Source organism: Bos indicus x Bos taurus, chromosome 4 (genome assembly GCF_003369695.1).
Source record: "Bos indicus x Bos taurus breed Angus x Brahman F1 hybrid chromosome 4, Bos_hybrid_MaternalHap_v2.0, whole genome shotgun sequence".
In the NCBI taxonomy this organism is placed as follows: Eukaryota; Metazoa; Chordata; class Mammalia; order Artiodactyla; family Bovidae; genus Bos; species Bos indicus x Bos taurus.
The window spans coordinates 94,391,346-94,415,171 of NC_040079.1; the positions used below are offsets into that span (position 1 = coordinate 94,391,346).

General features: G+C 40.4%; 1 protein-coding gene across 3 annotated transcripts; it reads left to right on the forward strand.

Annotated features, from left to right (window-relative positions):
- The first annotated feature begins 8,355 nt into the window (after nucleotides 1-8,355).
- Nucleotides 8,356-21,862, forward strand: AGR2 (anterior gradient 2, protein disulphide isomerase family member). Of its 3 annotated transcripts, none has more exons than XM_027539999.1 (8): nucleotides 8,356-8,456; nucleotides 11,348-11,493; nucleotides 11,754-11,817; nucleotides 11,936-11,988; nucleotides 13,208-13,281; nucleotides 15,917-15,980; nucleotides 19,323-19,406; nucleotides 21,559-21,862. In XM_027539999.1, the coding sequence occupies exons 2-8, from the start codon at nucleotides 11,355-11,357 to the stop codon at nucleotides 21,606-21,608; spliced, it is 528 nt and encodes a 175-aa protein (XP_027395800.1). In that variant the 5' UTR covers nucleotides 8,356-8,456; nucleotides 11,348-11,354; the 3' UTR covers nucleotides 21,609-21,862. The 3 variants fall into 3 exon arrangements, with proteins under 3 accessions (XP_027395800.1, XP_027395799.1, XP_027395801.1); XM_027539998.1 differs by having other exon boundaries at nucleotides 8,387-8,474; nucleotides 21,559-21,860; XM_027540000.1 differs by lacking the exon at nucleotides 8,356-8,456 and adding an exon at nucleotides 8,505-8,685 and having other exon boundaries at nucleotides 21,559-21,860.
- Nucleotides 21,863-23,826: the final 1,964 nt, after the last annotated feature.

Genomic DNA, 23,826 nt, shown 5'->3' on the forward strand with positions numbered 1-23,826 from the left:
AAAACTTCAGAAATCACAGCGAGAGTTACCAATAATAAGACATACACTGGAGTGAATGATTTTAGAAATTTTAAATACGTTCACAGTTTTATTTTCTCTCCCCATCTTTAAGAATTCATTAATCTAAGTGTTCTAAAGGAATCTGAACTATAAATGACACATATTTTGGACATGTCACATAAAACTTGTTTGAAAGCACTGTGAGGAAATGAAGATTTTCATTTAAGACCATTATAAAATGAGCCTGAGTAGGGCAGCTAGTGAGGTGAATCAGATGAGACTAATCTTTAAATTAAAATAAAATGTCCATGTACATATTAAAAAAAAAAAAATCCTATTCCTATTTTCATGCTTAAAAAACAAAAATCATCCCGGTACTAATTCTAATTCCCAAAGTGACCTGAATGATTCCATATGGAAATCTCTGTATAGAATACCTGCATTTCGTGCCCTGGATACATTCAAATATCCCTCAAACCACCTGGATAGCCTCAGGAAATTTACCAAATTCACCAACTGCTTTAACATTTATAGTAATCTATTGGTAGAATTTCTTGTATTGGGAGACTTTTATTTAGCAATGCAATATGAAATAGAAAAAATAGAAAACTGATTTAACTGTAATTAAGATACACTTCTAAAATTACATCTTAAATCTCACTGAATTGGAACATTTTTCCACATCATGCAGAGTCTAAAAGCCTATAAGTAATGAGCAAATATGATCTTTTCCTATAAGCACGGATTAGACAAAAGTGTGATATGGTGAACACAGCCACAGCTTAGTACTGAAATGATGACGAGGCCTTACAGAAATCAGGAAGAAAGTGAATGTGACAAGTTTCCTTTCTGTTTGCTTTCAGGGCTGACCTATTGCTCCGGACTAGGAGAATAATTATTACAGAATGAGTCACATAGAAAACACAGGCAAACAAAAGAACACTGAGAATGTAAGTACGTGTTATTCTTTCATTGGTACCTAACTTTAAAGCAAAGACATAAAAATTGTATAGTAAAAACTGTCCCCAAAAGATCAATTCCTGAATGTGACTGTATTTCCTTAAATAACAATCACAGAAGCTTTTGGAAAGCCCCCAAATCACTCAAACCCTGATTTTTTAAAGCAATTATTCCATTATATGGAAAAACCATATAATGGAATTAATTGGTATAAAACATATACACAAGCAGACTCAAAGTAAATTTGGAATCATACAAAGATTATTTTCATCTTCCAAGAAACACACTCAATTATATGCACAAAAAACGGAGGTCTTAGGAAGTTACTTAGTAGTATTTATCAAATGCAAAAATCATAAGCAAAACAACACTTATTTGGAGCTCAATTGCTAAATAATAAAGTATGTTTTATACTGTGGATACAAAATATTAAAATGTATACTTTTTTCTTATTAAAGAAAACAAACTTTGTAGTGTTATGTTACATAACAGAACAGTATATTGTGCATTATATTTACCAAGATGATATTAATATGTATTTGTCATTTCCACATTACTTTGGTATTCACTTACCACTGTCCTTCACAAAACAACAGCCACTTCAGTATATAGATGGCTGGATAATAAGACAGAAAACCTAGTCATGACCACAAGACAATCCTTTCCTACCCTTACATTGGGTAGGAAAAATGATGTAATAGTGTTTAAAGAAGTAAAGGTTTTCCCAAGTGCCTCAATGGTAAAGAATTCGCCTGCCAATGCAGGAGATGAAAGAGACAGAGGTTTGGTTCCTGGGTCAGGAAGATCCCCTGGAGAAGGAAATGGCAACCCACTCCAGAATTCTTGCCTAGAAAACTCCATGGACAGAGGAGCCTAGCAGACTGTAGTCCACGGGGTCACAAAGAATTGGACGTGGCTGAGTGACTGAGCACACACACATACACACAAAGAAGTAAAGGAGAAAGAATTACTAGAAGAAATTTATAGAATTTAAGTCAAAGTAAAGCTACCTCAGAAGGTAGGACTAAGCTTTTTCTTTTTAAGTCACTGGCATCCTTAAGGACAGACAAGCTTTTGACAGCATCTCTGCTTGTTCAAGGCTCCACCCCAAGGAGTGTATTTGTCATGTAACAATATTGACTCTAGGTCAGACTCCAACCGCTAAGGACACGTCTCCTTAATGCACGTGAAACCCTTCTTTCATATATAGCCAAAGTAGTTGCCAGATCCAAACATATTTGTTTAAATGACCCCTGTTTCCCACCTTCCAAATTCACTAGCAGCAAATCACTTCAATGGCAAGTTCTAAGGATTCGTGAGATTATTCCCTTCAGACTCCAAAGAATGATGTCCACGTTCCCTTTAAAAATACCCATCTTCTTTCCGGGTTTCCTGGGTGGCTCAGTGCTAAAGAATCTGCCTACCAATGGAGGAAACATGCGTTTGATCCCTGGTGTGGGAAGATCTCACATGCCACGGAGCAACTAAGTCTGTGCACCACGACTTCTGAGCCTGTGCTCTAGAGCCTGTGTTCCGCAGCAACGGAAGCCGCCGCAGGAGAGAGAGTAGCCCCCGCTCTGTGCCACGAGAGGAAAGCCCACATGGCAACGACAACCCAGCGCACTCAATAAACAAGCAAAACTTTTTTTTTAAATACCCATCTTCTAAAAGATAGAGTTCATGGGGAAATAATTTATCTACTTTGGATGTTCATATATTATAAATTACTTTTTGTATAATTCTTATGTTCTTTATTCTCATTTTCATACCCAAATTCTCTTTTTTTAACCCCCTCCCTCTAGGCTTGCATGATCTTAATTCCCCTACTGAGGATTAAACCTGGGTCCCGGCAGTGAAAGCACCAAGTCCCACCACTGGACTACCAGGGAATCCCCATCAATTACTTTTTATTCCTCCTTCCCTTTAAGCTCCACTTCCACTAAGATCTAAAAGGACTTCTGACTGACGGCCTTTATTCGGGACAACAAAAGACTTGAATGACTGTGAGACTAGGACTCTTTCCAACTTAGGCCACGGTATAATATTTCTGATGGGAAGAAATACAAGGTGCTGCTATAAAACAAGGCAGAGAGCTAAATGCTAAATTCTAAAGCTGGGGGTCCTTGAAATGGCCACACTTAGAAGCTCGAACATTCGGGCAATATTGTTTTTAACCTCAGTCTATGGGTCCCACAAAGGGGTCCTCTGATTAAGTTCAGTATATGAGTGAGACCTCTGTTAGTCACTCAGTCATGTCCAAACTCTTTGAGATCCCATGGACTGTAAACCGCCAAGCTCCTCTGTCCATGTGATTCTCCAAGCAAGAATGCTGAGTGGGTTGTCATTCCCTTCTCCAACAGATCTTCCTAACCCAGGTATCTTGCATTTCAAGCAGATTCTTTACTATCTGAGCCACCTAAAATTATATGTGTATAAGCAATTATTTTCCTACAGAGAACATTGGTAGATTTCATCATCGAGGCTATGTAATTTATTCCCCAAATCACCAGACTTTTTAAAGTAAAGGGGGATGTTCTCAGTTAATATGCTCAACAACAGGCTTAACCTGAGAATTTTCTGGGCAAACTGAGAATATAGTCACTTTACTCATGACCCAAGAAAGTAATACATAGCTGCTTAACATAAACAAAAGATAATTTGGCTTGTCATTACTTCCACCCAAGTGCCATTCATGAATTTTGATTGAAGGCAATCAAGTGTATTCTACAAGTGTCTTGGCTACATGTCAGAGAGCTCTGGAAACCATTCAGCTGCTTCTCTTCTCCAGTTCTAAGCCCTACCAACCTGCATTTGATGCTGGTTGTTACTTTGTGCTCTGCAGTTACTACTAACCCTGGATTCAGGAAATGGTGCGGTCCTGGAAATGTATGTCTTTATACAAAAAGATTCTTTCTTGTGCTTTAGAAGCACTTCTTTTCCTCATCTTCCTAAATGGATAAAAATTACCAAGGTTTGGTAATGAGTCTTCCTCTCTACACTTTCCCTTGAGATACATCTAACTGTATCTATAACATCAAACATATCAATGATTGGGTCACAGTCTTTGATCCATATCAAAGTCCCTAATCCTAGACTCAGGAAATAGGTCCAACCTAAAGGTAAATCTGCTTCCTCTTCACTAGTCCCTAGAAGGAATAGAAAAAAATGTTTCTATTGATGAAGTAATTCAAATCTGTAACTGATGAAGTAACTCAAATCTGTAGTATTAAGACTTCCAGGTGAAGCTGAAGAATAAGTTTTGAAAATACTGGAAAAACCTTTATGTGTTCGTTAGTGAAGTGCTTGTATGATATAACAGAAACCTTTTTTAGAGAAGCTGAATATTGGTCTGTGACTCTAATTAAGAATGTGACTAGAATTAGGATTTTTAATTTAGAATTATAATGTATTTGGCTGTGATAAATATGTGTAAGATTAATATAACCTGAATTGCTAATCAGTAACTTTGATTTGTGATATTTACAAGAATTGCTAAAGTGCTTAGAAAAGTTTGGGTAATTATGTTGGCAAATGTACCCTGTTAAACATTTTAAAAGTTTAAAAGAATTAGATGTACTAGTATTAACTCTGGCCTGAAAAATCCCATGGACGGAGGAGCCTGGTGGGCTGCAGTCCATGGGGTCTCGAAGAGTTGGACACGACTGAGCGACTTCACTTTCACTTTTCACTTTCATGCATTGGAGAAGGAAATGGCAACCCACTCCAGTATTCTGGTCTAGAGAATCCCAGGGACAGCGGAGCCTGGTGGGCTGCTGTCTATGGGGTCGCACAGAGTCAGACATGACTGAAGCGACTTAGCAGCAGTAGCAGCAGCAGCAGTATTAAATTTGTAAATGTAGGTTAAAAGAAGAATTTCATTAAAGAAATTTGTAAAAGGGGCTATTTCATACATCAAATTTAGCCTATTGAAATGTAATCTGTCTGATTTAGGTCAGTTTAATTTGATGGTACTTATTTTACTTAAACAGCAAGAAACAAGTTCTAGGACTTCCCTGGTGGTGCAGTAGATAAGAATCTGCCTGCCAATGCAGGGGACACGGGTTCCATCCCTCGTCCCAGACGCTTTCACCTGCCACATGAACAACTCAGCCTGTTCACCACAACTACTGAGCCTGTGCTCTAGAGCCCAGAAGCCGCAACCACTGAGCCGATGAGCACACCCCAGAGCCTGTGCTCTGCAAGAGAAGCCATGGCAATGAGAAGCCCACACACTGCAACAAAGTAACCCCTCCTCAGCGCAACTGGAGAAAGCCCACCCAGAGCAACAAAGACCCAGAGCAGCTGGCTGCTGCTGCTGCTAAGTCGCTTCAGTCATGTCCGACTCTGTGTGACCCCATAGATGGCAGCCCACCAGGCTCCCCCGTACCTGGGATTCTCCAGGCAAGAACGCTGGAGTGGGTTGCCATTCCCTTCTCCAATGCATGAAAGTGAAAAGTGAAAGTGAAGTCGCTCAGTCTGTCTGACTCTTAGCAACCCCATGGACTGCAGCCCACCAGGCTCCTCTGTCCATGGGATTTTCCAGGCAAGAGTACTGGAGTGGGTTGCCATTGCCTAAGCAAATAAAATTCTTTTAAAAAAGAAACCAGTTCTAGATATCTGATTACAGCATTATGCTTATAGTTTAAAATATCATCTTGTACACTTCGTTGATTAAGAGGATAGCTATATTTCATGTGATTTTTTTTCTCACTATAATAAAAAAGAAATTAAAATAGATTTTGAATTTTATGCCAAACTTCTCTGTGCTCAGTCGCTTCAGTCGTGTTTGACTCTTTGTAACCCCATGGACTACATAGCCTGCCAGGTTCCTGTGGCAGGAACCTTGCCTGATTCTCCAGGCAAGAATACTGGAGTGGGCCACCGTTTCCTTCTCCAGCCAAACTTCTCTATTCAAAACCAAATTATTTTTGTATACTTTATACAAAGAAACAAAATTTGTATATTTTTAAACAAACTTTTAGATCTAGGAAGAACTAGGTGTTTACATTTTACTTTTAATACAGTATCAGTTAAACCCCAAGAAATGGGAAACAATTGTATTTGTACACAAAAGCCCCCATTCAGCTAAGTGACTTTCATAGAGAAAGTCATCGATAGTGTATTCCAGTGCTTACTATACGCTATGGACCATTCTAAATATTTTTTCTCAATTATTTTATATAATGTTCCACAGATCCTATAAAGTGAGTCTTACTGTTTCCACTTCACAAGGAAGACGACTCAAGTACAGAGAGGTTAGGCAATTTGCAGGAGTTAGAAGTGTATGTAGTAATCATCACACTAAATTTGAACTCAAACCAAAGGTGAATCTACAAAATGCCCCCTTCTCCATCGCAGGACACTTCCTCTTGAGGATGAAGTCTAAACTCCTTAAAATGGTATTCAAGGTCCCAGGTAAATCAAATAGCCCCCAAACAACTTTTCAAACCTATTGTTTATGAGTTGCCCAGATGTATCTGACTCTAGCCAGGGGTGGTTCCACTAAATATCCAGCAAACATATTTTGGAAATTCTTTATCACTGTCTCCATCTGGAAACCTTGCTGTCTAGCATCAATCTGAGCATTTTCAGGACTAGCAATCTCTATTTCCTCTGAAAAATAATAACAGCTGACACCTGTACCACTTGTTGTTCAGTCGCTCACTCGTGTTGGACTCTGTGTGACCCCATGGACTGCAGCATGCTGGGCTGCCCTGTCCTTCACCATCTCCTGGAATTGCTCAAACTCATGTCCATTGAGTCGGTGATGCCATCCAATCATCTCATTCTCTGTCACCCCCTACTCCTCTTGCCCTCAATCTTTCTCAGCATCAGGGTCTTTTACCCATCCATTATGGCATGTTCTTCTCATGCAGATGATTAATTTTTAGTGTGGGTTAATCTTAACTCTTCAGTCAGATCATTAATAACCTTACAGCAGAGGTAATGTATTCAATGTCTTTGTTTTCCCACGGTATGGCTTACCATCCTGAATTGCAACTGTCCATGGAGGTGTCTGTCTACCTCCATAACTGACCATGTCTTTTTCATTTTCCTATCTTTAATGTCAGGCATAGTGTTTGCTACATAATCAGGCTCAATGAATATTTGGTGCAGTGGGTGCTCAAGTGTGTCCAACTCTTTGCAACCCCATGGACTGCAGCCTGCCAGGCTCCTTTTCCATGGGATTTTTCAGGCAAGAATACTAGAGTGGGTTGCCATTTCCTCCTCCAGGGGATCTTCCTGACCCAGGGATCCAACCCGTGTCTCCAGTGTCTCCTGCATTGGCAGGCAGATTCTCTTCCACTGAGCCACCTGGGAAGCCCATATAAAAGCCTTACTGGTTTTCAAAGTCGAGCTCAAATCATTATTTTTATTCAAATTCCTAAAGAAATTATTTCTGTGAATTAATTTCAAATGAAAACTCACCATTTTTGAAATCACTTCCTATTTTGCCCATAGAAACTCAGGCTTTATCAAAAAATTCACCTACTTGAAAATATTTTGAAATAGTATGATCTCAACTCATTTCAAATTTTATTTTTATAGGGCTTGCATCTCATTAGCTAATTTTCTGTTGTTAAAGATTTTTCTGTTCTGAACTTTTAACGATTACACATAGTTTTTACAGGATTAAATTTTTTTTACAGAAAACCCAAGTCCAGTCTTAAAATGTTGAGTGAATTATTGCATAAATTTAAATGAGAAAGTAATTGCACATCTTAGTTTATAGGTCTGAAAAATGATGGAAATAGCTTCCTGCTTTGCCTAGCAGTAAAGTTTGCCATTGAATGAGAGAATATCTGCGAAATACCTTTGAATTCTTTGGAGGGGAGTTCCTGCAAGACAATTAATAAAAACTCAGTGTTAGGATATCTTTTTTTCAATAACTTCCTTAGTTTTAATATATTATAGGAATTCTTGGTTTGGATTACTTTTGTACCTACAGTGAATACACATTTTGTTTGCCAAGAAACGGAAGTACATTGTGTGAAATAATTTATACCATAATAGAGGACAGCACCTTATATGAGTGTAGGGGTTAGAACTGTGAATCATCTCTTGTGTGTTTCTAACTAAATAGAGGCAATCTGCCCAAGAGAGAGAAAAAAAAAAAATTCTACAAACCACAAATTCCATCCAATCACATAAAGACAAATCAGCCTTCAGGCAAATCAAATGTCTTCATTTAAACCGTACCTGGATTTGGCACTCTGCCCACCTTTCTCAAATCTCTTAACAATATGCTTTCACAAAGAGTTAAAGGCATGCATACTGAACGGTACTCCCTCTGCAACATTATTTTAAAAAGTAGGGAACTCTTTAGCCCCGGGAAGACCTGGGGAAAGAAAAGTTCCTTTCAGAGTCTGCACCGTGTGAATACAGGATTAGTGGGTGGGATTGAGGTGTGCCCAGGCGCATAAATAGAGGCGTGGGCTGAGCCAGCATACTAGGAAGCTTGGACTGCATCGAGGCCGCCTGGCTCACACAGACAGGTGGGTGGGGAGATCCAGGTAAGGCTCCTGACAGCATTGTTAGACGGGCACCTGTTAGAATGAGCTTTGGCCTCTGGTTACCATGTAAAGGTGTAGGCAATCCACAGGCAGAGGAGTGTGGGGCAGTTCCAGGAGCAGCAAAATGGGATTTGGAGAGGGAATTGATGGAATTTCCACCAGAGGCTTCCTGGAACCTCTCTGTGAAGCGATGTTCCTGAGCTGATTCAAGGTAATGCTTTCTCCCCCAGAAAACAAGAGGCTTAAGAGTGAGCCAACTCCTGGAGTTTTCAAGCCTGACACACAGCCCAGGGTCTCCTGTCTTGGTTACTGAGCCCTGATCACCATCTAATGCTTCTTTCTTACTGGCAAAGCAAAGACCCGCAGGACTGTGAAACGTCAGCTCGGATTAGCTGCTGGGGATTACAGATCAGAATATTATTGCAAATCAGGAAATAGCTTTCCTTCTGTGTCTGATATAAAGATATCCTTATTGCTTATTCAGTCTTTAAATTCATAAGACAGAATGTAAAAGGAAAGATCTGGTTACTTTCCTTATGAACAAGGACACTGAAACCTCCTGCAAGGCATTCATTGATGAAGACAGAGATATAATGACCAGTGAAAAGTGCTCGTTTCATAGTGTGTGTCTCTCCAAATTATCAATGTCCTCCATGGTTAGCTTTCTGTTTTGAGGTGGTTTATGCATGCAATATGCAGATCACAGTCAATTCAGGACTAAAAATTGATGTGTTGAAAACAGTACAGTGAATCTCAGAAAATCCTGTTTGTACAGCAGGAGTTATATTCGGCTCCCTTGAGTCACCCTGCCATAAAACATGTATAAGGTATCAATAGTTCCAATCTGAAAGCTGCAAAGCTATAACAGGAGGTCCTAATGGCTACTTGCACAAGAATTGTCAGTGGCTTACATAAATACTTCACCACCTGTTTATTACTTTTTTTTGCTAATATACATTTGTTGCCATACGTAAAATATAAAGTCAAACGTTTGTCGATAAATTTCAAGTCATTACTTGCATGATATTTTCTGAATCAACCATAATCCTGAATAGTGTAATTATTCTCACATAAGGGTTCTTGGTTTTTAGTGTTGTTGACATGAAAAAGAAGTCTTTGTAACAAAAAGGCTAGAAGAATTGTAGCACAGTTGGGGTGCTTGTGCAAAATACTGGATACAAAAATTGTTACTGGCATTTCTGTATCTTTATGAATATTGAAAATGAAGACAGTGTATCCCTGTTTTTTGCTTATGTCTTTTTTGTGAGACATTGCCTGGCTACTACATACTATGACATAGACAATAATTGGTCATATTAATACAAGGCATCATCTGGATTTGGTAACTTAGCAATACCTTTTTTTTTAATTGGCTAATGCTTAACAAGGGCTTCCCCAGGTGGCTCAATGGTAAAGAATCCACCTGTCAGTGCAGGAGATGTGGGTTCAATCCCTGGGTTGGGAAGATCCCCTGAAGAAGGAAACGGCAATTCAATCCAGTATTCTTGCCTGGGAAATTCCATGGTCAGAGGAGCCTGGCAGGCTACAGTCCAAGGGGTCTAAAAAGAGTGGGACATGACATCAATGCTTAAGACAGGTTTTCCCTCAAGCTATCAGAATATGAGAAAGTTTAACCCTTAAAAACACTGAACATTGATGGTCCATCCCATTTCTCTTGCAGAGTTCATTTAATTTGAAACACACCAATATTAGAGTTAGGTGTTTCTTTTTAACCAATTTCAGTCTTTGGCTTTACTAGCATTTACAAAGCTTTTACTAACAGCTTTGCATGTCATGATCGCTGGATAGCCCTAGTGATTTGCTAGTGCAATTCACTTTGCTAGCTCGCTTACTTCCTCACTCACTCATGGACCTTACCTTGCTATTTCTCTTTCCCACTCAAAAGCATCTGCTTCAAAATAGTACAACATTTCCTGATATTTAAATTTGGAATACTGGAAAGAAAAAAAATCAACAGAGACATTCACAAGGTTGGTCTCTCTGTGTGATGAGTCCCATAGAATATTTTATGGGATAAAATAGAAATATTTTGTGTACAACCACCTACCTATACAGGCCCACACTAAGGGTCAAACAATTAGTTCACTGGAAGAAAGTTCCACTGATGTATTTTAACCAGTTCAGAACCAATATAGCTAGAGTTTGAGTAAATGTTACACTAGGGAGAGAGCTGTGTGTGTGCAAACCTTTAGATAAAAGATAAAGTTGGTAGTTTCTAAATGAAATACATCATTTCACTCGGATCTTATTTTTCAATGGCAGTGTCCCCATTTTAACAAAATGTTAAAGAAATATGTATGTTTAAGGCAACTTTTTCCAAATGGGAAGATGGGAGCCAGCACTGCAAAATGGCAAGATCCAAAAGCCTTGGTTCTATGCCCATCTCATTGGTCTTCATTTCTCTGAATTTCAGATTCTTCATATACAAAATGAGACACTGGGGAGGTGGGGAAAGAGGATATAACCCCTAAGTTGTCTTCTACTATGAAGTTTTTTAGAAAAATATAAAATTTAAAAGCAAATTCATTTAACTGTAAGAATATATACATCTATCTCCTTATTTTCTTAAAATATATCTGTATCTATTTCTACATTGTATATTTCTATGGAGATCTTCATCAGTATAATTTTTTTCTATACAGATCTTATATAGAGGTGGATAGATAGAAATTTATACTATGCATTCTTACGAAAGTTCTGTGGAAGGTATTTTTCACTCCAATTGCATGTGTTCAATCCCATCTAAGCCTCAATTCTCGTGTTCCACAGTTGTGTTGCAACGTAAAGATTTTGAAAAATTTCTAATTTCTTTTTGTTTTACTGGCTTCTTGCTAATTTGTTTTCCATATCAGATTTGCCATGGAGAAGATTCCAGTGTCAGCATTCCTGCTGCTGGTGGCCCTCTCCTACACTCTGGCCAAAGACACCACAGTCAAACCAGGAGCTAAGAAGGACACGAAGGACTCTCAACTCAAACTGCCCCAGACCCTCTCCAGAGGTAGGAGTCACATGCTCATTGGCCTCCTATTATACTTAACTGGGAAGGATTTAACTCTCAGAGCTGAGATCTGTGTGAACATATTTTTGTACGTGTCCTTTCTACATTTATCAAAGTTTACCATTATTTCTGTTTTCTCTGGAGGTTTTTGCTTTTCTTTAGTATCAAGTATATAATGATCCCCGTTTTACAACTGTTTTTCAACAGCTCTGGGTCTGAAAACATAACAGTTTTAGATACACTGGGTTTTTTTGTTCTAGGTTGGGGGGACCAACTCATCTGGACCCAGACATATGAAGAAGCTTTATATAAATCCAAGACAAGGTAAAGACAAGCTTTAGGGAACTCTCTCAAAGCTCTCAAGAGAGCCATCTAGCGATCTTTAGTGACCCACAAAATTCTACTCATTAAACATGATCCTATATCTCTTTGTCTCTTGAAGCAATAAACCCTTGATGATTATTCACCACTTGGATGAATGCCCACACAGTCAAGGTAATTTATACTTCTAAATATAATTTCTTTTATAGGTTTATAGCTTTAGGGGTGGGTCCAGATCTCTCATCTTTATACCCTTAGTACCCAGCACAGTTGAATTAAAAAGAATATTTTATGTAGTACACACATATTTTGAAGTAACTTCAAATATTTCCACATTTTGTGATAACCATTGGCTCAGAGTTTGAAAACACCAGCTCTAGAATTCATCCCTGACTTCTTGCTTTGTCTTTTATCCCACATTCAATACATCAACAAATACCACAGCTTTACCTTCACAGTATGTCCAAAGGCCAGCACCAGCCTCCTGCAAACACCACCTGTGCAATCACACAGGACACAGTGCTTCGAAGGCTCCTGTGCTTGTTGTAAAGATCAGCTGTTGTCATCTTAAAAGTCATAGTAATTTTTGAACAAAGGGCTCCATATTTTCATTTGGCACTGGTGACGGTGGTTTAGTTGCTGTCTGACTCTTGTGACCCCATGGACTGTAGCCTGCCAGGCTCCTTTGTCTGTGGGATTTCCCAGGCAAGAATACTGGAGTGGGTTGCCATTTCCTTCTTCAGGGGGATCTTTCCAACCCAGGGATCAAACCCAAGTCTCCTGCATTGCAGGTGGATTCTTTACCTCTGAGACAGGCACTGGGCCCCATATATTACATAGCTGCTTCCCAAATGCAGCCACTTCCTACTACCTTACTACTACTGCCCTGGTCCAAACCTAGATGAGATCTTGCCTAGATCTGTGACAGGCACCTACCTGGCTACCCTAGGATGCATCCCTAATATCTTTGAACGCATCTGCCTCTCACTTCAATGTCATTTCCTCAAAGAAGTCTACCCTGAACACTCTATAGCTTTTAAACCTCTTGTTTTGCTTTATTTTTCTTCAAAGTGCTTATCTCCACATAAAACTACTTGCTTATGATCTGTCTCCTACACAAGCATTTCAGTCCTATGAAGAAAGCACATTTTATTTTTTTCCCACTGCTATATTCCAGTACATGAAACAGTCTTGCCACATAGTAACCACTCAGTAGAACTGAGCAGTAGAAACAAAGCTGGTCAATAGTCTAGATATTTCTTCGTTAATCATTTGCAGAAAGGGTGGGGTTCAATACTGTATTAAAAATACAGTTCAGTTTAAAATCTAACAGAGAACAATGGTTTTACCTGGTGATGAGATGAATGCTTAACTATTTTTCTTTGCATTATAGCTTTAAAGAAGGCATTTGCTGAAAATAAAGAAATCCAGAGATTGGCAGAGCAGTTTGTCCTCCTCAATCTAGTTGTAAGTTAGCTCTTCATCCTCACTACCATTTCTCTCAGTATTTGAAGTGGATGGTTCCTTTTTCCTATGTCTTAATCATACTACTTTAACGGGGATCTGTTCCGAATACCACATCTCATAGACTACAGAGAGAAGAGATTTTCCTTTGCATCTATCTTTCATGTCTACATTTTTGTTTATATATGTGCATATATATGTGGTCACATCATGCCCAGTTGCTCAGTCATGTCCGACTCTGCCATCCCATGGACTGTAGCCTGCTAGGCTCCTCTGTCCATGGAATTTCCCAGACAAGAATACTGGAGTAGTTGCCATTTCCTTCTCCAGGCAATCCTCCAACTCAGGGATTTTGTTTAGTGACTAATAATTTTAAACTGTCTGAATAACACTCTCCTGTGGTCCGGGATTTCTTTGTTGCTGTAATAAGTGGGAAGTTTTTGTCATTTACCAATTCCTTGCTGTGCCCCTTTCCCCTGCAGTCCTGGCTGCTCTCCACCCATTCTTACTCCCTGTGCCCTCTCTCTCTCCGGAAGAGACAGCTTTCTGGGTGGCCAAATCTAATCACTTCATGAATGCTGTGGGCCAGTGCTTCCCTATCCTAATTGGCCATCACCACCTCTCTTCATGGTAAAGCTTTCTGTTTTTATAAGTTCTACTCGGTGTAGAAACAGGATCCACTTCTGTTTCAAAGGCAAGTGATCAGTAAACAACTCAGAAAACTCTTTCATAACCCTGTGTCCCCGGGGCTTCTCTCTCTCTCTCCTCTTTCTGGGTTGACAGGTGGGCTTCTTCAAGGAGCATCCACACCAGGCATTCTTCTTCACCTCCTTCCACAGGCTCCTCTTCCTCCATTTACCCCTTAGTATAAGTGACTTCCTGATCTCTATTCGACCTACTTCTCTTTTCATATTTTATATTCTCTATGGACAATTTCATCCAGACCTGCTCACTGGTAATTCTGTCTTCCTTGAATACACAACAGCTTCCAATCTGTGTCCACAACCAAATTTCAGAAATCTTGCAATCAGCTTTAACTTGGTATGTTCAACACTGAATTTATCAACATAATAGGTTTTCAAAAAGCTCTTTTTTCTCCATTCCCTACTCCGTTAGAGTGCTATTCTAGACTTGACTCTCTGGCAGTCATGAAGGCCTGCGGTTCTGACTTGGAAATAGTCTTACTATTGGTCACTTCCCTGTAAATCCAGGACCGCTGTTTTAGTGTAAGAGTTTTTCACTTTACTAGCTTACAGTAAGTGGCTCTCTGACTGCAAAGTAAATCCTGTCTGATTCCACATGATTGTCAGGGTAATTACTCTAAAAACTAAATCAGGATCACGGTTCTTCTACCATCCCTCCAGTGGTTCTCTATTTACGGGCAGATCTAAACACTGTGGTGAAGAGTGCAAGGCCACTCGCGAGCCGCCCCTGAAGGAACTTTCTAGCATCATCTCTCACTACAGCCTCAGCATCCCTATCCTTTGTATGTGTGCTCAGTCACTCAGCCCAACTTTTTTCGACCCCATGGACTGTACACCAAGCTCTTCTGTCCATGGAATTCTCCAGGCAAGAATACTGGAGTGTTTAGCCATTCCCTTCTCCAGATCTTCCCAACCCAGGGATAGAACCTGCGTCTCCTGCATTGCAGGTGGATTCTTTATCACTGAGCCATCCAAAATCCATCCCTACCCTTTAGTCTCATCCAAATACTTGATTATAGAAACTGCTAGGTCTTTCACCTGCCTTTGTATCATCGTCCCCCATCCTCTGCCCAGAATGACCTCCTTTTCTATGTAACTGACTCCTATTCATTTTCTAAGGATTTCTCTTCACCCGCTTCAGAAAGTTCTATGGAACCTGCAGACAGGGTTAAATGTCCTACTCTGGGCACTCGATGTGCCTGCATATCCTTCATCGTAACATTTCACCCACTGGATCCCCAATATTCCTTCTCCTTCTCTGTCTCCCAGTGTGTGCTAAGTCACCTCAGTCGTGTCTGACTCTTTGCAACTCCATGGGCTGTAGCCCACCAGGCTCCTCTGTCCACGGAATTCTCCAGGCAAGAATACTGGAGTGGGTTGCCATTTCCTACTCCAGTGATCTTCCCGACCCAGGGACTGAACCTGTGCCTCCTGCATTGGCAGATGGGCACCACCAGTGCCACCTGAGAAGCCCCTATCTCCCAACAGACATGCATTAATTCAAGAGAAGTGCAATATACTGCTCAATAAAGTTCTGAATTAAAAAATGATAGATGAATTCTCAAGACAATCCTGTTTGTTTTGTAGTTTCTCCAGAAATGACTTCCATTTTTTTTTTCATTGATCTATTTCCTCCTACCTCATCCAAGATGCCTTCCCCGAACACCATATGCCTCCCAAATCCTCCCTTATTGAATTCTGGGGCTCCTTATCCATCAGCTCTTTACCTCCTGTTCTGCATCACATTCTCCTCTAGCTTCTTTATTATTTCATGCATGTAACTAGCTTCTACATCTGTATCATAAACTCTCTGTGTTAGAGATGTGCCTTACAGTGTTTTAAAGTCCTTAGTCCAGGAATGGACATGTTTTTATAACAAGTTTGAAAATAACTGAAGGATAAACAAACTGAAAGTTGCTTTTTTTCATCCTTAGTATGAAACAACTGACAAACACCTCTCTCCTGATGGCCAGTATGTGCCCAGGATTTTGTTTGTTGGTAAGTAAAAGTGACGATGCGATAAAGCACACTCTGAACCCTACACAAACACTGCCACACCTTTTCCTCTGTCCTGCATACCCTCACCTGTTGTTTCCCCACAGCCAAGGAAATGACAAAGCTGGGGTGGCAGGTGGTGGGGGGTGGCGGGCCAGCTGTTAACTTTCAGTTTCACAAACTATTTTCATTAGAAAATGCAAGCTCCTACCTATTTTCATACATGACATTTTTTTCATCTGCTAATTTGAACTTCTCATTTTCTGCCATAAGAACACTTGAGATGGAAGTACCCTATTCATTGTTTAAATGTATTTCCCCGAATTATATCATGCCTGTAAATATCTAATCAGGCATCCTTCTGTTTTGTGTGCTGGATTTTTCTTTCTGATGCTTTTGATCATTAGTTTTAGGTGTGTTATGAAAAGGAGCTGAAAGAAAAAAAAAAATCAAAGGAGCCATGCTCCTTCCTGCTACTGGTACTTTACCTGTGCCATTTCCTGCCCGCCCCCACCCTGCCTCAGTATCCCCAGGCCACCTGGCTAATCACTGTCATTCGCAGACCTGCTCAAAGCCCATGATGTGTTCTTGTTAGCACCATATTCCTCTCAATGGTCACTCTTTCCTCAGTTATACTTTTGCATTTACTGGGTGATTGTTGAATAATTATTGACCCCAAGTGGCAGAGACTAGATCTTTTTCTGCTCATCATCATATTTTCAGAAAGACCCTGTGGTAGGCTTATAGTAAATATTTGTTAAATGACTGAACAAATGAATTGAGTTGGGCTTTGATCAAAGTGGCTCAGATGGTAAAGAATCTACCTGCAACGTGGGAGACCTGGGTTTGATCCCTGGGTCAGAAACATCCGCTGGAGAAGCAAATGGCCACCCACTCCAGTATTCTTGACTGGAGAATCTCATGGACAGAGGAGCCTGGCAGGCTGCAGTCCACGGGATTGCCAAGAGTCAGACACAACTAAGCAACTAACACTTTCACTTTGATCAAGGTGATACTGAAAAAAAATGGAAAAAAAAAATCCATAATTAAATTCATCATATAGCACACCTCACTCTAAGTGAGTAAGTAAGTGAAGTCGCTCAGTCGTGTCTGACTCTTTACGACCCCATGGACTGTAGTCCACCAGGCTTCTCTGTCCACGGGATTCTCCAGGCAAGAATCCTGGAATGGGTTGCCATTTCCTTCTCCAGGGGATCTTCCCGACCCAGGGATCGAACCTGGGTCTCCCGTATAGCAGAGAGACACTTTAACCTCTGAGCCAGCAGGGAAGCTGACCAAGTGTAATTTGTCCATGTTCACACTAACCTACAAAATAGAGAGAAAAAGTGAAGGGAGGAAAGGAACAAGGTTGAACCAGGGCTAATCTTACAGATTTGGTCTTGCTGGGATTTAGAAGATTTAGAATCCTTACTTTTTTTTTTTTTTTTTAATTTTACAATATTGTATTAGTTTTGCCAAATATTGAAATGAATCCGCCACAGGTATACCTGTGTTCCCCATCCTGAACCCTCCTCCCTCCTCCCTCCTCCCTCCCCATACCCTCCCTCTGGGTCGTCCCAGTGCACCAGCCCCAAGCATCCAGTATCATGCATCGAACCTGGACTGGCGACTCGTTTCATACATGATATTATACATGTTTCAATGCCATTCTCCCAAATCTCCCCACCCTCTCCCTCTCCCACAGAGTCCATAAGACTGATCTATACATCAGTGTCTCTTTTGCTGTCTCGTACACAGGGTTATTGTTACCCACTGAAAGGGCCTTTAGAGGTTATCGAGCCACACCCTGTGCAGAAATTCTCTTCATTGCTCCTCTTAAGGGCAGTTTGCTGTGCTGTGCTTAGTCGTTCAGTCATGTCCAACTCTTTGTGACCCCATGGGCTATAGCCCACGAGGCTCCTCTATCCATGGGATTCTCCAGGCAAGAATACTAGAGTGGGTTGCCATGCCCCTCTGCAGGGGATCTTCCCAACCCAGGGCTGGAACCCAAGTCTCCCAAATTGCAGGCGGATTCTTTACTGTCTGAGCCACTAGGGAAGCCCAAGGGCATTTTAAGCCCTGTCTAATTCCTCTGGTCATAAGAACCAGGTCCCAGGCAGCTTGCTCTTCCAGCTCAGTAGTTCTCCACGAGGCCTGTGTGTTAGAATTGCCTGGAAGATCTGAAAAATCAAGTTGCCCAGGCTACATCTCAAACCAGTTAAATTAGAATCTCACAGGGTGGGACGCTGGTGGCAGTCTTTGAACGCTCTGCAGGTGACTTCCCTGGGCAGCCAGGGATTGTGAGCCAATGGTTGGGAGACTTAAAAGCTTTTCTTACGTTAATAGATTATGAAGGTGAGACCCTGTGTGTACACCAGGCAGAAGTAAGAGTAGATCTTAAGTCTTTCTTGAGCAAACACATGTCAGTTTCCTGTAATTTACGTCTGCTGGTCCCAGTCCAACATTCTGAAATGACAGGGATTGTCCATCGAGTACCAGTGACAGACCTGGCATGCAAGAGGCTGGGTTTCATGTGTCCTCTTCATCTAATTCTCAGGTAATGGGCCACAGGCTCCTTTAACCACTCTCTTAAGGAAAGGCTGCTAGGCCTCTGTATATCTTAATACCTGCCTTTTGGATGTATCTTGTTTATACCTTTTTTTCCTCACTAATTGATAACTTCAAGTTAAATGTAAAACATGAAAAATAGAAAGAGTTAAATCTAGAGGAATATATACATAAGGGACTCTCAAATCTCTATTTTTAACATGTAGCTTGTTAACAATAAAGCAAAAAAAAAAATCATAGAGGACAATACACAATTATTTTACCTTGGCTGCTCTTAAGACCTTGCATTCTTCTATTCATTAAAAAAAAAAAAAAAAAACTTTGGTTTGGAAAACTATCATTTGATGTGTGTTTCTAATTAGTTAGGCTGCTCTTGGTAACATATTTCAATTATAACATAATCATTTCAAAAGTTTAAAATAATTCTTTAGTAGAGAATGCCATTGCTTTCACCAAAAACAAAACACCACTTCAACAATGTATATTACCCTGCTTTCAGGCTGCTATAGACAGAACAACAGAGTTTGTAACCTTTTCCACAAATACCACTGCCAGGCTACTGAATGCTCCCAGTTTGGTTCTGGGTACCAGTTGCGGCAGCTGGGTTGCAGACTGGATGGAGGAGAATCCCATACAGCAGGCCACATCATGTTCCTTTCATGGGATGTGAATAAATATGTAGGCTTTCATGGGATGCAAATAAACACATAGGCTTCCTCTGCAAAAGAGGTTCCTTTGAAACACAATACTTCACTCCTTTTGGCTTTTTCTTTGTAGACCCATCCCTGACCGTTAGAGCTGACATCACTGGAAGATACTCAAACCGTCTCTATGCTTATGAACCTTCAGACACAGCTCTATGTAAGTGTTACCTCCTTGGAATATCCATAGAATTGCTGTTGTGATGGGTAGAGAATCTACATTGGGAAGGGAAAAAAGCCGTGCTCAGAGACTCCAGAGAAACAGTCTGACCATGTCCAGTCTTGTGTTCTCCATCAAATCACATTCATTTTGATCTCATTTTTTAAAACCTCAAAGAAGAATTATTTACATTAGGTGTCTTTCCCTCCAGGAGGATCCTAGGACCATATTACCTGCTTTTCACATTTCTCTTCAGCACAAATAACTCCTTCTACCACAAAACTGAGTACAATAGTACCAGGGTAATAGTAATAATCTGCATGCTTTGTTAATTTTTTTTCCCAAACAACAAAAGTAAAATCATTTAGTCCAGCTTATTAAAGCTGAATTTGAGTTCAATTTTAAAGATCAGTAAGAAAGATGGTTCCAAATAGTTGCCAAGATACTGAATTCCCCTGGGGTTGCCATAAAATGGAAAAAAAAAAAAAAGTTTGAGACTCAAGGCAGAAGAACCTCAATGGGAGACTGTACCTAGCTGTGACATGTAATTAGTCCTTCTGGGAAGAAAACTGGGCTTGTCCTAAGGATCAATTTGCTCAATGACTAATGACTGTATAGACTGGCATTGTCCAATTTGTCAGCCATTAGCCACATGGAGCTGTTTAATAGTAACTTTAATGAAAATTAAACAAAATTCACCAAAAGAAAACTGTATTTCAAAAAGACACATGTACCACAATGTTCATCGTAGTACTATTTACAATAGCTAGGACCTGGATGCAACCTACATGCCCATCAACAGATGAATGGATAAAGAAGTTGTGGTACAAATATATGATGGTATATTACTCAGCCATAAAAAGGAATGAATTTGAGTCAGTTCTAGTGAGCTGAATGAATGTATAGCCTGTTACACACAGTGAAGTACGTTAGAAAGAGAAAAACAAATACAGCATATTAACACAAATATATGGAATCTAGAAGAATGGTACTGGTGAACCTATTTGCAGGGCAGGAATAGAGGACTCGGTCACAGAGAACAGACTTGTGGACACAGTGGTGAAGGAGAGGGCGGGATGAATGGAGACAGAAGCCTGGAAACATAAACATTCCCATGCGTAAAACAGATAGCTATTGGGAAGTTGCTGCATAACACAGGGAGCTCAACTCGGTGTTCTGTGACAACCGAGAGGGGTGGGCTGGGGTGGGGGTTGAAACAAGGCTCAAGAGGGAGGGGACACATGTATACTTATGGCTGATTCACCCTGTTGTGTGGCAGAAACCAACACAACATTATAAAGCAATTATCCCACAGTTAAAAATGAAAATTAAAAAAAATTTCAATCTACAGACACAGTGACCACATTTAAAGTACTTAATGAACAAGCACTGAATATTTTCCATCATCACAGAACTTTCTATTGGGTGGCATCGACCTAGAACGTTATTTTGAGAAGGATTGTGAGGTCGTGTCCAGCAGCAGGAAAGACGTCCCAGTCCATTAGCAATGCCTCCAATGAGTGCTGAGAGAACCAGGGGATGCACATCCCAAGTGTATTGAACATTCTTGAGATAATAGTATAAAGCTTAATCTGCTAAGTCACTTCAGTCGTGTCCGACCCTGTGCAACCCCATAGGCGGCAGCCCACTAGGCTCCTCTGTCCCTGGGATTCTCCAGGCAAGAACACTGGAGTGGGTTGCCATTTCCTTCTCCAATGCATGAAAGTGAAAAGTGAAAGTAAAGTCACTCAGTCGTGCCCGACTCTTAGCGACCCCATGGACTGCAGCCCACCAGGCTCCTCTGCCCATGGGATTTTCCAGGCAAGAGTACTGGAGTGGGTTGCCATCGCCTTCTCCAAAGCTTAACCTATTAAGTCTTAACTTTGGGCTCCTTAAAGGCAGATATTCTGCACAGGTAATATCACCATGCCTTGTAGAAAAGGAATTTAATAAACATTGGAAGAGATCTGGATTATAATGAAAGCCATTTCACGTACTTTTAGAAAAAATTTACAAGATTACCAACTATTCACCCTATGATAAAACAGCACCTATTAAAATAAGAAATAGAATACTAGAGTTTAGGGATAAACTATAACTATTAATATAATTCTGATGATGTGTTGACTCTTGTAACTTTTTCCTCTATTAGTGCTTGACAACATGAAGAAAGCTCTCAAGTTGCTGAAGACTGAACTCTAGAGAAAACACAAAATCTACAAGATCCTCCCTCTGTGTTGGGCCTCGAGACTGAGAACCAGAGGAGGTTTTGAAAAACTTTGGAGAAGGCTGAAGCACTGGTGAACCTACTGATTAGATGATGGTTTCATGTTACAACAGCTTTTTTTTTAAATTGGTTTTACATATACATGTATGAAAATAATATCATATGCTTCCATAGTGAGCTGTGATTTTTAAAAAAAATAAATCCTTTTAGGGGGTGTTTAAACTGTTCATTTTTTTCCCAACCTGGTCTTTCACGAAAAGCTATTTGGTTTACTCACCAAATAGGATTTTTAAACACAAAATGTTCAAAAAGGGGACAAGACAAACCCAGTTCAAGCAACAAAGATAGTTTCTCACTGGGTGACAAAAGTAGACGTGAGCTTGAACAACAGAAGTATCAAACAATATGCTCTAGGGTGACAGAGTATCTAGAAAGGCATCCCGAGCAAATCAGTATCTAACTGAAGATGTTCTCTGGTGGCTCAGTGGTAAAGAGCCTGCCTGCAATGCAGGAGACACAAGAGATGTGAGTTCGATCCCTGGGGCTGAAAGATCCCCTGGAGAAGAAAATGGCAACCCACGCCAGTATTCTTCCCTGGAGAATCCCATGGACAGAGGAGCCTGGCAGGCTACCGTCAATGGGTCATAAAGACTCGGACATGAGTTAGCAACTGAGCATTACACTAATTGAAGACCACCTTGCCTCACTCTGGCCAGAAACTCCTATGGACACACTGGAATTTAGCAATTCATTTTTACCTCTGACAGGTAGCTTTCTCCTTCAGAAGGCTAATTTTGTGAAAAGGTCATTCAGAGAACATCTGTATCCTTGAACACACTCCAACCACATCCTGAGAATTCAGCCTCATACTATATTTGGTTTCTTAAGATTTTAGAGTACTGGTGTGAAATAAATTCAGTAAGAGCAAAGGGCAGTGACATCACCTCTATGGGGTAAAGATCAGAGGTCACTATCTCTCTTTGGATGGTTAAGGGGGAAGGTGGCATCAGAAATAGGAGAGCAGCTTTACCTATTTTTAACTCTGTATTCTGCCTGACAAAAACTGTTGTTGTGTTGTTCAGTCGCTCAGTTGTGTCCGACTCTTTGCAACCCCATGGACTGCAGCATGCCAGGCTTCCCTGTCCTTCACCATCTCCCAGAGTTTGCTCAAACTTCACGTCCATTAAGTCAGAGATGCCATCCAACCATCTCATCCTGTCGCCCTCTTCTCCTTCTGCCCTCAATCTTTCCCAGCATTAGGGCCTTTTCCAATGAACACAATGAAAAGACAAAAATTAGCAATGTGTATTCCTATGTACTTACTAATTAATACTAAGTATCACTAACGTACTTAGTATATGTGTGCTCAGTTATATGCAATTCTTTGCAACCCCATGGACTGCAGCCTGCCAGGCTCCTCTGTCCATGGGATTCCCAGGCAAGAACACTGGAGTCGGTTGCCATTTCCTTCTCCTGGGAATCTTCCTGACCCAGGGATCCAGGGATCGAACCCGCATGCCCTGCATTGGCAGGCATATTCTTTACCACTGAGCCATCTGGAAAGCCCATTAATGACTTCAATACATATTTAATCTCACATTCATTATTATACAAAGTTCCTTTATCATCCAACCTCCACTGCCTTCCTTAGCCCCGAAATGGTTGTGGTGGTCTGTGCCATGCTTTGTATATTGGTTATCTATTGCTTGTCTTAATTAACTTTTTGTTTGTTTGGATAGAGCCCTCCTTCTGAGTAGGTCCTTCGGCATTAGTAACTTTCCCAGTTAGTACTTTCTAAAATACTTTCTCTCACACAGTACTGTCAAAGAGCTCTGCATTAATCTGTTCTAAGCCTATGCTGATGATTTAAATCCTTAACAAAACTGTCACCAGAGGGACTGGGTGCCCTTCTTGTAAGTAGGTAACCTACTGTGCTTAAAAAGGTAAAACGTTCCATTTAGAAATGTCTCTGAAGGTTAGCTGGAGGAAAAAAAAGAATTTCTACTTGAATAAACAAACATTTTGAGTAACAACTTCTAAGCTATTCAGGTTTCCCTTATTGTACAATAAAGTGGTTGTTGTTTTTTTTCAGTTGGGCTGATATGAAATATGATTAAGTCCTTAAAATTTATTGAATGTTATTTTAGCAACCCATATAATTTATAAAATACAAATACATCTCTAAGAAGTCTA